Here is a 13,176-nt window from a genome sequence, read left to right as displayed (position 1 = left end):
AATCCCTGTGGAATAAAACATTCAGTGCTCTTCACAGGAGCTGAGCCAAACACACTCAAAACTGAAGAACTTGAGAGTAGGCCTGGGCGATAAAAGAAGGTACACCTTCTTCGATATCAATAGAAAAATTTTTCAATATAGTGCACGATGTAGGCATGTACTATGAGTGATACAGACAGCCACACAAACATGAACATATGCTGAATTGAGTGCTGTGCCTGCCTGTGATGAGGAGATTGTGAATAAATATGTTGAATTTAAAATAAACATTTGAATTTGAATGTTAGGTGTGCATCAGGGAGCGTCATCAGTGGTGATGATGATGTAAGTGACGTTGTTGCATTTTAATGTTTTGGTAGTCTAGCCCATGAAACGCGCCATTGCTGCGCTATTCATTCAAAATATTACAGAAATATAGAAGCTCAATGCGGAGAAGATCTTGATTAGGTTAAACCCGAAACCAAGCCATTCACACAGATGCATATTCAGCGCATTTTTTAGATGGAAAAATATGACTGCTGCACTCGCGTCTCACACAAGAGATGTAGCCATGCAAAGTTAAAACAGTTTAAACTTTTAGAAAACACATCACGAATTTGTGGAAGTTTATTCCTTTTCACTGCGCATCATATGTTTTTAAATGCAATCTGTGTGAATGGCGCTTCTGGTCTTTGGATTAAGCAATGCATAAATACATGCTGTTTTGTTCATAATTGTTTATGCAATTTACGAAATTATATTTTATTTTTATGAGTTAATTTAGACATAATGCTCGTTTTTTATAGAGTTGCTTCCTTACGTTGACAATTTAAATGCGCTGCATTTTGCTCATTGCGCCCTCCTGTGGCCTCGGGAGACAAGACAAAGTTTCCTTAAGACCTATTTGATCTGCATATAAAACATTAGAAATTAGATATTTGTTTAATTTTTATTTTGTGTTTGATTGTTAAAACAAAAAAATATTTGTTGTATGTCTCAATAAATTGGGTTAATTAAAAAATACAGTAGTTAAATAAAAATTAAAAAAATCTATTGCTCTTTGTTTTAAAAAAAGTTATAAAAATGTCAATAATTATCGATACCGAACGATATGAAACATTATATCTTTGAAAAATATTTTAGCTATATCACCCAGCCCTACTTGAGAGTGTTCTCTTTTTTTAACCTGACAAAAATGGCTCAATGTTTTTCTTTCTCCAGCTGTAGAATTTGTCTGGCCTGTCTTAATCTGACATGCTTGTTGGTTGTGAGTATTGTCTGGTTTCTCGTTCAGGAGTGCCAGCTCACTTAAACAGAATCAGCCCCATATTTTTGTCCTCGCCCAAGAACCATACTTGATCTGGTGTCAGATGGAGGCTTCATTGTACGAACAAATGTAATCTCATCAAGAAAAAAAAAAGGATGTGGGAATAGAGACCACAATGCATCTTTTGTGGAAGTTGTGGAAGCTTTGGATTGTTTAGGTTAATACAAGTCTGATAAGGGGAGGATGACTAAGAAGAGTAATAGAAGAGTAAATGCAACTAGATTTACATTAAAATGGTGCCCTTTTTCTTTTCTTTTCTTGATGCAGATTTCAGCACTGTGAAGCTGGGGTGTTGCTATATGATTGCTCTAAGTGTTCTAAGTAATTTTTAGTGCTGTGTTATACAGTTGCTAAGGAGTTTGCTTAATTTAAAAACTTGAGAATGTCAAGTTTCTATGATGGTCTAGTCCCAATTTATGATATATATATACATATGTGTGTGTGTGTGTTATTGTCTGATTTCTCGTTCAGGAGTGCCAGCTCACTTAAACAGAATCAGCCCCATATTTTTGTCCTCGCCCAAGAACCATACTTGATCTGGTGTCAGATGGAGGCTTCATTGTACGAACAAATGTAATCTCATCAAGAAAAAAAAAAGGATGTGGGAATAGAGACCACAATGCATCTTTTGTGGAAGTTGTGGAAGCTTTGGATTGTTTAGGTTAATACAAGTCTGATAAGGGGAGGATGACTAAGAAGAGTAATAGAAGAGTAAATGCAACTAGATTTACATTAAAATGGTGCCCTTTTTCTTTTCTTTTCTTGATGCAGATTTCAGCACTGTGAAGCTGGGGTGTTGCTATATGATTGCTCTAAGTGTTCTAAGTAATTTTTAGTGCTGTGTTATACAGTTGCTAAGGAGTTTGCTTAATTTAAAAACTTGAGAATGTCAAGTTTCTATGATGGTCTAGTCCCAATTTATGATATATGACATATATATATACATATGTGTGTGTGTGTGTATTTCAAATAAATGATGTTCCTTAAGATTGTAATAATATTTGACAATATTACAGTTTTGCTGTATTTTTTGATCTTTCAAGATTTTTTTTTTTAAATAGGCAAATAAATCAATCAATATATAAGTGCTACCTAACTTTTTCATTTCTAAAGGCCCACTTCTAAATATAGGCTTGTATAAAAAGCAAGAGCAGAACTGTGTTCAAAGCTCTTCCACTCCTTGGGAACATAATTATACAGTAACATTTTGTGTTATTTCTCTCTCTCCTTCTGCTTTTTAATGCTTCCTGTAAGGTATCTCCAGCACAACCGAATTAAAGCAGTGCACCCACATGCTTTCAGAGGCCTTTACAATCTGACAAGACTGTGAGTTGGCAGACATTTCTATTGTCTCTACAAATACGGTAAAACTTTAACCAGCCTCTTCTACTGAGACTGACGAATGGGCTTACAGTGAATGATAGAAACTTTAGTTTGCTTGTTTGCTTTTGTTCTATGGGCAAAATGCTTTTGACTACACACAGACATCTGTAATATCTTATTTTCTCAGGTATCTCAGTTATAATCGAATCACTACCCTACTTCCTGATGTATTCCAGGATTTGCACAAACTAGAATGGCTGTAAGTGTTTTTTTTTCGTTTTTTTTTCTGTCATTCTCCCATTTGCTTTAGAAATGTCAGCTAAAGGAAGATGGATTTTTTCATTCAGTGCTTTTTTTTGTGCTTTAAATCAAATAACTGCAATGGCATGTGTCAGTCAATAAACCTTCTCTGTTGCTGAGTTTTGACCATCTAGACAGCACAAAACCAATATTATTTCTGTGATATCAGGAGTGATTTCTTTAGCAGTCATTAGCAGTCACTGAGGATCTGCTCTAAAGAAACCCGAGTGATTGAACTTCTATCACACATCTAATTGAATGCCATTGAATTATGATTCATAGCCCTTATGCATAAGTTAGTGTCCCCTGAACAAATATTGGACAAAGCAGTTTGTGAGGCTTCAGTGTTTTTTTAATGAGTTTGTTTTTTTCATCCTGAAGGATTCTGGAGAACAACAATATTCATCACATCTCCTCTTTGACCTTCTCTGGTTTGCGCTCCCTTGTGCTTCTGTGAGTTTCAGCCTGTTGCTATTTCGGTGACTCATCTTCCGTCTTTCAAATGTAAATCTTATATTTTAACAAATGCATAGGAGCTGTTCTTTAAAACTTTTTATATATTTATTTATTTATTCTTGTTTCAAAATGTGCTACACTGCTACTTTGTCTTATAAAGCCTTTGCTTGTGTGTGTTTCAGAGTGTTGTTGAACAATGCTCTCGCAGAGCTTGATGATATTTGCCTGGAGATGCCACGATTAAATTGGCTGTAAGTTTGAATACAACATTGTCATGATAAAAATACTTTTGCTATTATTTTATTTACATGGTTGGAAAGCTTATAGAGAGACCTTTGAATTATACTTGTATTTAATTTTTTTCTACAGTTTTTAAAGACCCTCTTTTTTCTATTTCTGTTTGCAGAGATGTTGAGGGAAATAAGATCGAGACTGTGGGAAATGTGACCTTCAGGTCCTGTAACATGCTAACAGTGTTGTGAGTATCCCCACCCTTCAGTCACAGCTGCTCAATCCTCTCTTCCTCTCTTCCCGCTGTGCATTCAACTATCAGATGACCCCAATGGGCTTTACGAATGTATTCCAGTATTTAAAAGAAAAAATAAGGGTACAACGGGTCATCGGGTTCCATTGAGGTAAAAGACCCTTTCAATTTTATTTTCTTAACAGAAACAGCTTCTAAAAATTCTAATTTAAAAAAAAATAAATAAAATACTTGATAAAATAATAATAATAAAAAAGGTTCACAAAGTGCTTATTTTATGTATGTTCTGAAATAGGTAAATAGGGAGCCCTTTACTCCTCTAGCTGCCTTTATATTTATATGTTTTTTAAAAACAAACTTTAACCATTTCTTTTGCTTAATCAATATTCAGTATTCATCTGCTTCAGTCACATGTGATCTTCAGCGGGGGAAAGTAATGGCGCAGAGCCAATCAAATCTAACTTTCACAGACATTTACATACGTATATTTAATCCACAATCCATCTAAATATATTAGGGCTATAAAGTATCTGGAAATGAATTGTGGATTGAATATTTGTAAATTTTAAACGCTAAAATTGTTTTAGAATTGGAATGGATTGAATCCAATGCTCAGCATTTTTTTTCGGTTTCACTGTTCATTACTTTCCCCCACCAATGTTTAGAAATATGCCAGATGAGCAGAATTGTTTATTAGCGTATCGTTTTTCATAATATAAAATAAATCATAATCATATTTTCTCATACTAATATTTAAGGGGCGCCAAGTTGTACCTTACTCTCATTATGCACAGTTGAGGTCCTTCCTGCCAAAAACACCAAAAATTATGTCAAACATATTTTTAGGGAAACCATTCTCATCTCCCCGGTTCTCGCTTTTCATTTTTAATCACTATTTCTGAAGAAATCAGAGCAATAAACCTAACAGCTTTTGTTCATTCAAACTTCAAGTAACATGGAAATAGTTACATATTAAGCAGAATAGTGATGTGTTTGGACTTCAGATATTAACATAATACTATATTATTATAATTATTATAACTTCACTGATTATATGCAACAGTGACTCTGTTGATTAAAGGTCAAGCCCCATTTAACTTCTAAATAGTTTTTTGTTTTTGTACTCCTCACCATCAACATTGTTGTTTACTCCTGTGTATTTCCAGGGGTGTAAAATACTTGTGTAATTCCACTTGATTACTGTACTTAAGTATTATTTTGGGGGATTGATTACATTTCTGAAGAAAAAACAGTACTTTTTACTCATTTTACTCAAAGTATTCATTCTATATATACAGTATATTTGCATTGTATTCTCTTCCATCTTGCACACATTTAGTAAGGTAAACAGAAGCTCAAATGCACATGCTTGACATGCGGGAACCAATGATGTTTGTTTTTGCACATCAAGCACATGTGTTCATTTTCAGTTATAACTTTAATCAATTTCTGGATCAAGTTCAACATCAAATCTGAGGAAGCATATTGAGGTAGCTAAGGTGCTTTTTCTTCAAAAAAGTCTATTCATTATTTCTGTCTGTTTTGATCTAGCTGTTAGCTGTCTGTGTAGTATATTAGTTGAATGCTCAAGATTGAGTACAAATAAAATCAGTGATGAAAATGTACATACAATTAATATTTTGGTGGCCGTTATTGCTTTGTTTTTATTAAATAGTATTACAAATAAATATTACAACAAATCACCAAAAATTACAAATAATTCCAATGTAATTAAATAATTAGAAAATAATTCAAAATAAATTCAAAATAATTACATATCGATACTTGCTGAGAAACAAAAATAAACAAAACACCCCTGGGTATTTCCTACACATTCCATTCCTCTGAAGCGGCCGCTGTGTTTCTGTCCACCAAGATAAAAAATTTCTTTATTTATTCATTTATTTTTATCTATTATTTATTTGCAGAGTCCTCCAGCGGAACCGCATTAGTTACATCCACGAGCAGGCTTTCTCTCTGCTCCGTAAACTGGGCGAGCTGTAAGTTCTCAGGCATTCCATTCCATTATAAATGTTTGCCAAAATAATCACCACAAAGTGTTCTCTGGAGTTTAGTTGTGACCCATTTCTGTTCTATTTTGGAGAAGCTAAGCAAAAAATAAGTCAATAAAATAAAATAAATCTTCCTTGCATGGATTTCCTTCTCAATTTCAAAGTATGTGTTGGTCTTACTCTCATCCAGCTCGACCAGTTAGGGGACGTCAGTCATCAAAGAGTTTGGCATCAGAATGGTTTGCTCATCACTTCTGTCAGCAGATGCTTGTTTGAATGCAAAAGGCATGAATATTTTCTCTCTCCACAGGGATTTGTCTAGTAACAGAATTGAAGTGATCCCTCCTGATCTTTTTGTCAATCTTGGAGACCTGCTTCAGCTGTGAGTCATCCAGTTAGATACACATTACAAACAACTCCAAACTGCTTCTAATGTCTGCCGCCTGTGGTAGGCTTCTGCAAAATTGTTATTTATTTTTAGTCCAATATGAATTAATTCCAGTTCCTTTTGATGGTCATATGGTGTCCAGGTTAAAGGCTTATGCAATAACATTCATCACACATTTTTATAATGAAACTAGTTTTGTTTGTTTGTTCTTGTTTTTTGATAGTTAACATACTATTCATGAAACCCAAGTCATATGAAAATCTCATCCAGTTTACATAAATCAATTTCAAAGTATGTGTTGGTCTTACTCTCATCCAGCTCGACCAGTTAGGGGACGTCAGTCATCAAAGAGTTTGGCATCAGACTGGTTTGCTCATCACTTCTGTCAGCAGATGCTTGTTTGAATGCAAAAGGCATGAATATTTTCTCTCTCCACAGGGATTTGTCCAGTAACAGAATTGAAGTGATCCCTCCTGATCTTTTTGTCAATCTTGGAGACCTGCTTCAGCTGTGAGTCATCCAGTTAGATACACATTACAAACAACTCCAAACTGCTTCTAATGTCTGCCGCCTGTGGTAGGCTTCTGCAAAATTGTTATTTATTTTTAGTCCAATATGAATTAATTCCAGTTCCTTTTGATGGTCATATGGTGTCCAGGTTAAAGGCTTATGCAATAACATTCATCACACATTTTTATAATGAAACTAGTTTTGTTTGTTTGTTCTTGTTTTTTGATAGTTAACATACTATTCATGAAACCCAAGTCATATGAAAATCTCATCCAGTTTACATAACTGTTCAACTGTTTTCAAAATCAGAAATGTTTCTTGAGCAGCAAATCAGCATATTTGAATCATTTCTGAAGGATCATGTGACACTGAAGACTGAAGTAATGGCTGCCGAAAATGTGGCTTTGCATCACAGGAATACATTACATTTTAAAATATACTAAAATAGAAAGCAGTTATTTTAAATTGTAATTATATTTCACAATATTTTAGTTTTTACTGTATTTATGATCAAATAAATGCAGCCTTGATGAGCATTAGAGATACTGTATATTACGAATTCTTACCGCGCTCAAATTTTGAATGGTAGGTTATGATTTAATTTATATTATTTATTTATTTGTTTGTTTGTTTCAGCATTTCTAAAAATAATAAATACAATAATACTGTACAGAACCATATTTTGTGTAGTGTTGTGTTGTTGGCTATTACTAATAAACAACAAATTAGATAGTTTGTCATCAAACAAAAAAAAGATACACCTTTAATTTAACCTGAGAGGTTGACTCGATTAATGTTTTACACAGTATTTCAGATTATATTTCACAATTTGTTTTCTATACTGTCATTTCTATTCTCATCTAAACATTTTTACGTGGCTTTTCCCTGCCTTGTCAGACAAAACGCCTCTGCTGTACACAGATCATACATTATAATTTTGACATTAGAAATGTATTTCAGATCAGTTGCTTCCTATTTGTCCGCAGGAATATTTCATATAACCCCTTCATGGACCTGCGTGTGGACCATTTTAACAAGCTGCACAAGTTAAAGTCACTGTAAGTCTTTTTTATACTTTTCTACAATGATGTACAGTGCATGGTTTTGAAGCACAAATAAAGGAAGAAGTGTGAAGTATGTTTTAAAAATGTTATGCATTTTATAACTTTGCAGTGAATTTTGTGACTAAACTAATACACACACAAGCCCTTTCCTTATTTTATGCCTCTCTGGTTTAAAAAAAAAACATATTCACATGAGACACCACAAAAATAGCTTGCAATTTTAGTAATGTGCTGTTTGCGGGGCCCCTTTGAGCACAGCACAATGGTCCTACCTAAACTTCATGCCGTGAACATTGTCTTCCCCTCTACACAGCAGAGGAAAAACAATCTGCTTTTAGGTCATACTTCAAAGACTTCCAGAGAGCATCTTGGGCACAAAACTGCATATTTGTAAGAGAAGGAAAAGGGAAAAGAGGGCTAAAGCATTGTAAAGTGAATACTGAAATGCTAATGACGGTGGTTTTCTAAAGAGCAACCCCTGAGAGAAAGCTTTTTGTGTCACAGGAGCATTGAGGGAATCGAAATTGGGAACATTCACAGAAAGATGTTTGAACCTCTCAAGAACCTGACTCACATGTGAGTGCTGCTTTTTGAAAGTTTTGATAACAAAATGATTTAAGTTCTGCTTGCTCAATTTCTCAAATCTGATTCAAATCTCCATTTTCTGAAGTCGTCACCATTGAGAGTGATCGTTTTCTAAATGCTGAATAATGAAGTGTTGAGATTGATGTTTGAGATATTCTGTTTGAATTGCCTGACAACTGAACATCTCTATAATTATTTGTACTTTTAAACATTAAACAAATTATAGCAGTTATGTCTTCTCTCTGGAAAAAAATCCTCATTAAAAAAAAGATAAAGACAAGCTCTTTAGTTCTCATCCCAGAAATTGTCTCTAATATTTTGTTTTCTATTCATTGTCCATGGTAATAATTTTCCTGATTTACCTGAAAACATAAAGAAAAAAAAGATGTCAGGAATATATATTGGAGTGTTTACAATTCCCTTTTCAATCTTTTCAGCTACTTGAAGACCCAATATTGTGTCTTTCTGCTTTGCATATCTTGCGGTATATAATACACACTGTGAAAAATGAGAACACTCTATGAATCTTGCAAGTAATTTACAATGTTTCCTCTCAGATTGAGACTGAGAGTGTGCTTTTCTGTTGACTGTGAAATTCAACTCAAGACTTCCTTGCTGTTTCTGGAACTATGTCAGTTCTGTTCAGTGTGATGCTCTCCTCCTTCTGTCTTCCCCTTTATAAACACCTTTCTCAGTAAGGACAGGTTGAGTGACAGCCAAACACCGTCACAGCAGTTAGGCTACTCTCATGTGTTCAAGTTGAAGCAGTGAGGGGACAATAAAAGAGATTCAAGATTGTTACAATTTCATTAATTTAGTAACGATCGAAAGATAGATAGATCGACCCATTTACTTTTAGAAAATAAGAATGATTTTTATAGATACATGTTGTGTGTACAATTAAATTATTAGTATTTATTTGATGTTGCGCTAAAATCTAAAAAAAAATTTAATTATCTGTAAAATATGATTTTTTTTTTAATGAACATTTACTTATTTTTAAATATTTACTGTATGTAATAATTTATCTGTGTATCTTTTTTTCAACTCAGTATTACAAAATGAGAGACATTTTAATTTCAGATTTATTTGCATAGCACATTTAATAATAAATATTGATCAGCTTACAGACAACAAAAATAAAAATATTCTTGAGCATATGAACGTTTTATTTGCATTGCAAAGAAGGACAGATGAACGTTTTGAAAAAGAAAATAAATTTATTATGGTATTCGCAAAAGATGGCCATCTTGGGATCTAAGTGACCTAGCCGGATTGTAAGTGGTGAGTAAATTGGAGAGATACCTAGGAGCTAAGTTGTTGAGAGCTTTATAGACAAATAACATAATTTTGTAGTCGATTTGATATGGGACTGGCAGCCAGTGCAAGGACCATAAAATTGGTGTGTATGTTGTGTGTACAATTAAATTATTAGTATTTATTTGATGTTGCGCTAAAATCTAAAAAAAAAATTAATTATCTGTAAAATATGATTTTTTTTTTAATGAACATTTACTTATTTTAAATATTTACTGTATGTAATAATTTATCTGTGTATCTTTTTTTCAACTCAGTATTACAAAATGAGAGACATTTTAATTTCAGATTTATTTGCATAGCACATTTAATAATAAATATTGATCAGCTTACAGACAACAAAAATAAAAATATTCTTGAGCATATGAACGTTTTATTTGCATTGCAAAGAAGGACAGATGAACGTTTTGAAAAAGAAAATAAATTTATTATGGTATTCGCAAAAGATGGCCATCTTGGGATCTAAGTGACCTAGCCGGATTGTAAGTGGTGAGTAAATTGGAGAGATACCTAGGAGCTAAGTTGTTGAGAGCTTTATAGACAAATAACATAATTTTGTAGTCGATTTGATATGGGACTGGCAGCCAGTGCAAGGACCATAAAATTGGTGTGATGTGGTCTCTTTTGCGGCTACCCGTGAGTAGACGGGCAGCCACATTTTGGACCATTTGAAGGCGAGAGATGGAAGAGAGAGGTAACCCAGCATACAAAGAATTACATTATTAAAGCTATTAAACTATATTGCTCATTGTTAGTTCAAGTTAGGTAATGCATTAATTAATGCTAACAAACAAGACCTTATTGTAAAGTGTTACGGTTTAATTCTTACTGTTGAAATTATTATTTATTGAACAATTTATTGAAATTGCTTGTTAAATTATTATAATTTTTCAGACATATATAGATAGTTCAGATGAGATGTTTTTAAAATATTTGAGCATAAACAAATCTATATTTGTGTCCTTAGTCATGTCATGATAGGACCAAAATGATTGTTTGTCATTTGTGCTTCTTTCTTTCTTCTTTTCAGCTACTTTAAAAAGTTTCAGTATTGTGGCTATGCGCCACACGTCCGCAGCTGCAAGCCCAATACTGATGGCATCTCATCTTTCGAGGACCTTTTGGCCAACATCGTGCTGCGTGTCTTCGTCTGGGTTGTCTCGGCAACGACATGCTTCGGCAACATCTTTGTGATCTGCATGAGATCCTACATTCGCTCGGAGAACAAGCTCCATGCCATGTGCATCATCTCTTTATGCTGTAAGATGATATTTTGCATCTAATACAGAGGCATTTTAAAGTATGACTAAGTGTATCTAAATAAATTGTGGGGGCACTATATGCACTATATCATCTCCTTGTGGCAAAAAGCAATTTCACACATAATTAGTCTCATGTAACTTTCTATGCATTTTTTTTGATGTTTTCTTTACATATAGCATTGTTCAAATATATTATTTAGCCTGTCATGAATGTATTTGAAAATGCTTTGTGCGCATTTAACTGGAAATTCAAGCTTTCTCGTTAAGATTAGAAAAAAAATCGTTTAAATTGCAGTTAAGAGTCTGTCCTAGTTCAGCAAGTCGATGGTGCCTTCTAGAGAAACAGACTGATAGCCTAAAGGCAGCTCATAGCTGGCCAGCAGCATTCAGAGTCTGGGTTTACCTGACAATGTTCACTCTTGACTGAAGTGCCGCCAGCTTTTTGTTGCATGAAATTCACCCATACATTCCGCTTCCTGTAAACTGACCACTGCTGCACAAAGAAAATGCTGTTTGTTTAACACTAATTTATATTGTACACACTATAGCCTGCTCTCAAAGGAAATAGCAAACTATGAAATAAAAAGCAGTTCTTTGATTTCTGCTCTTTGATATGGGCTAAATAAGCAGATATCAAAGTTGTGCACTGGGCATCTGTATTCTCTAGAGAGTGCTGCCGGGGGTGATTCAAATGAGTGGAAGCTCATTCAGAAAACATAGATATCAATTACTCAGAGTGTCCACTTTGAAGTGTAGATGTCACACTTAGATGTAGCAAAATTTAGTTCCTTTTTACATTTACATTTAAATGCTTTCACTTACTAACATAAAGTATAAGGTAACCAAGGAGTTGTTTATGAATGAGAATGAAAAATAGGTGTGCTTCTATGTGAAGTAAAGTGAGTTATATTATTTTATTATTATATAATATTTAAAAAATATTATATAATTATACAATGCATTTTATTAGTGTTATTCTATTTATACAGATACATATATACACACCAGCATTTAAAAGTTAAAAGTCTCTTAAGCTCCAGTCTATATATATTGAGCTAAAATTCGCTACAATATATATATATATATATATATATATATATATATATATATATTTATATTTATATTTCTGCTTGGGAAACTTCAGTACAACTCTCCCCACTGAGCTGTTCATGTAAATCGCATATTTAAGACACTTTGGACATCATTATGACCCACTGTCAGCCTCAGGCATGGTCTGCTTATGCTGAGACTATGCCATGTGTTAAATGCTCCACAATTACCTAGTAGATGATTGTGCCTGGATTGCTCAATATCGTTCCCTATTGATACTTCACTCGTACTGCGTCTGTTTAAGACGCTTGGGGAAACCTCCTTTTTCTCTGATGACTGAAGCCTTTCAATAACGCAGTGTAACTGCACGGCCAAAAAACAAACCAATGGCTCGGCAGCGGAGCTGCATGAGCCTATGGTGGTAAAGCCCACCAGAATGGGCGGGGTCATCTGGCTATATAAGCAGCACATCGCCATAGGATCCTCAGATTATTCTCCTTCAGCGACGACTACTAGATCTTTGCTCTACGAGACTACGAAGCCTTCGCCGTGAACAAGCCTCGCAGCGGATCAAGAGACCCCTTCCTGCTCTGCCATTCGCCTAGCTTTTCCGTGTCCTGTCTAAAGCTGTGAAGGAGCTGGGTTTGGAGTAGTCTCCGCCAGAGGAGCCCACCCGCAGCCGCCTGGATGAGTGGTTCTTGCCGGGGCGCAGTCAGGCCCCCCGACAACGAGCTTCACCATTCTTTCCGGGGGTCCACGACGAGATCACCAGGTCTTGGCGTGCCCCCTACTCGGCCCGCCTTCGTGCCTCATCTTCGTCCACCCTCACATCAGTCGACAGCGATGAAGAAAAAGGTTACGACAGACTGCCTCCCCTGGATGAGTCAGTGGCCGCGCATCTCTGCCCGCCCACGGCCATCGGCTAGAAGGCAAAGGTGACCCACCCGTCCAAGCCGTGTAGGGCGACCCCGGCTCTTGCCGGGCGAGCCTACTCGTCTACTGGACAAACGGAACACTAGTGGAGCGCCTCTTGGAATGGGCTCAGCTCAACTTGCGCTCGCTGAGAGCAGCGCATATACCGGGCAGGCTGAACCAAGGAGCAGACATGCTGTCTCGGAG

General features: G+C 35.2%; 1 protein-coding gene across 1 annotated transcript in view; it reads left to right on the top strand.

Annotated features, from left to right (window-relative positions):
- The first annotated feature begins 2,499 nt into the window (after positions 1–2,499).
- Positions 2,500–13,176, top strand: part of LOC107594898 (relaxin family peptide receptor 1) — an 18,812-nt gene continuing 8,135 nt past the window's right edge. The window contains exons 1-10 of the mRNA XM_016285110.1: positions 2,500–2,632; positions 2,817–2,888; positions 3,311–3,382; positions 3,568–3,636; positions 3,792–3,863; positions 5,798–5,869; positions 6,708–6,779; positions 7,766–7,837; positions 8,348–8,419; positions 10,776–11,005. Of these exons, the coding sequence (XP_016140596.1) occupies positions 2,547–2,632; positions 2,817–2,888; positions 3,311–3,382; positions 3,568–3,636; positions 3,792–3,863; positions 5,798–5,869; positions 6,708–6,779; positions 7,766–7,837; positions 8,348–8,419; positions 10,776–11,005 (889 nt within the window). The 5' untranslated portion in view covers positions 2,500–2,546. The remainder of the gene's footprint in view (positions 2,633–2,816; positions 2,889–3,310; positions 3,383–3,567; positions 3,637–3,791; positions 3,864–5,797; positions 5,870–6,707; positions 6,780–7,765; positions 7,838–8,347; positions 8,420–10,775; positions 11,006–13,176) is intronic.

Source organism: Sinocyclocheilus grahami, unplaced genomic scaffold (assembly GCF_001515645.1).
Source record: "Sinocyclocheilus grahami isolate Dianchi unplaced genomic scaffold, SAMN03320097.WGS_v1.1 scaffold192.1, whole genome shotgun sequence".
Lineage (NCBI taxonomy): Eukaryota > Metazoa > Chordata > Actinopteri > Cypriniformes > Cyprinidae > Sinocyclocheilus > Sinocyclocheilus grahami.
The sequence above is the reverse complement of the archived record's forward strand: the minus strand, read 5'-3'. Positions and strand labels throughout refer to the sequence as shown.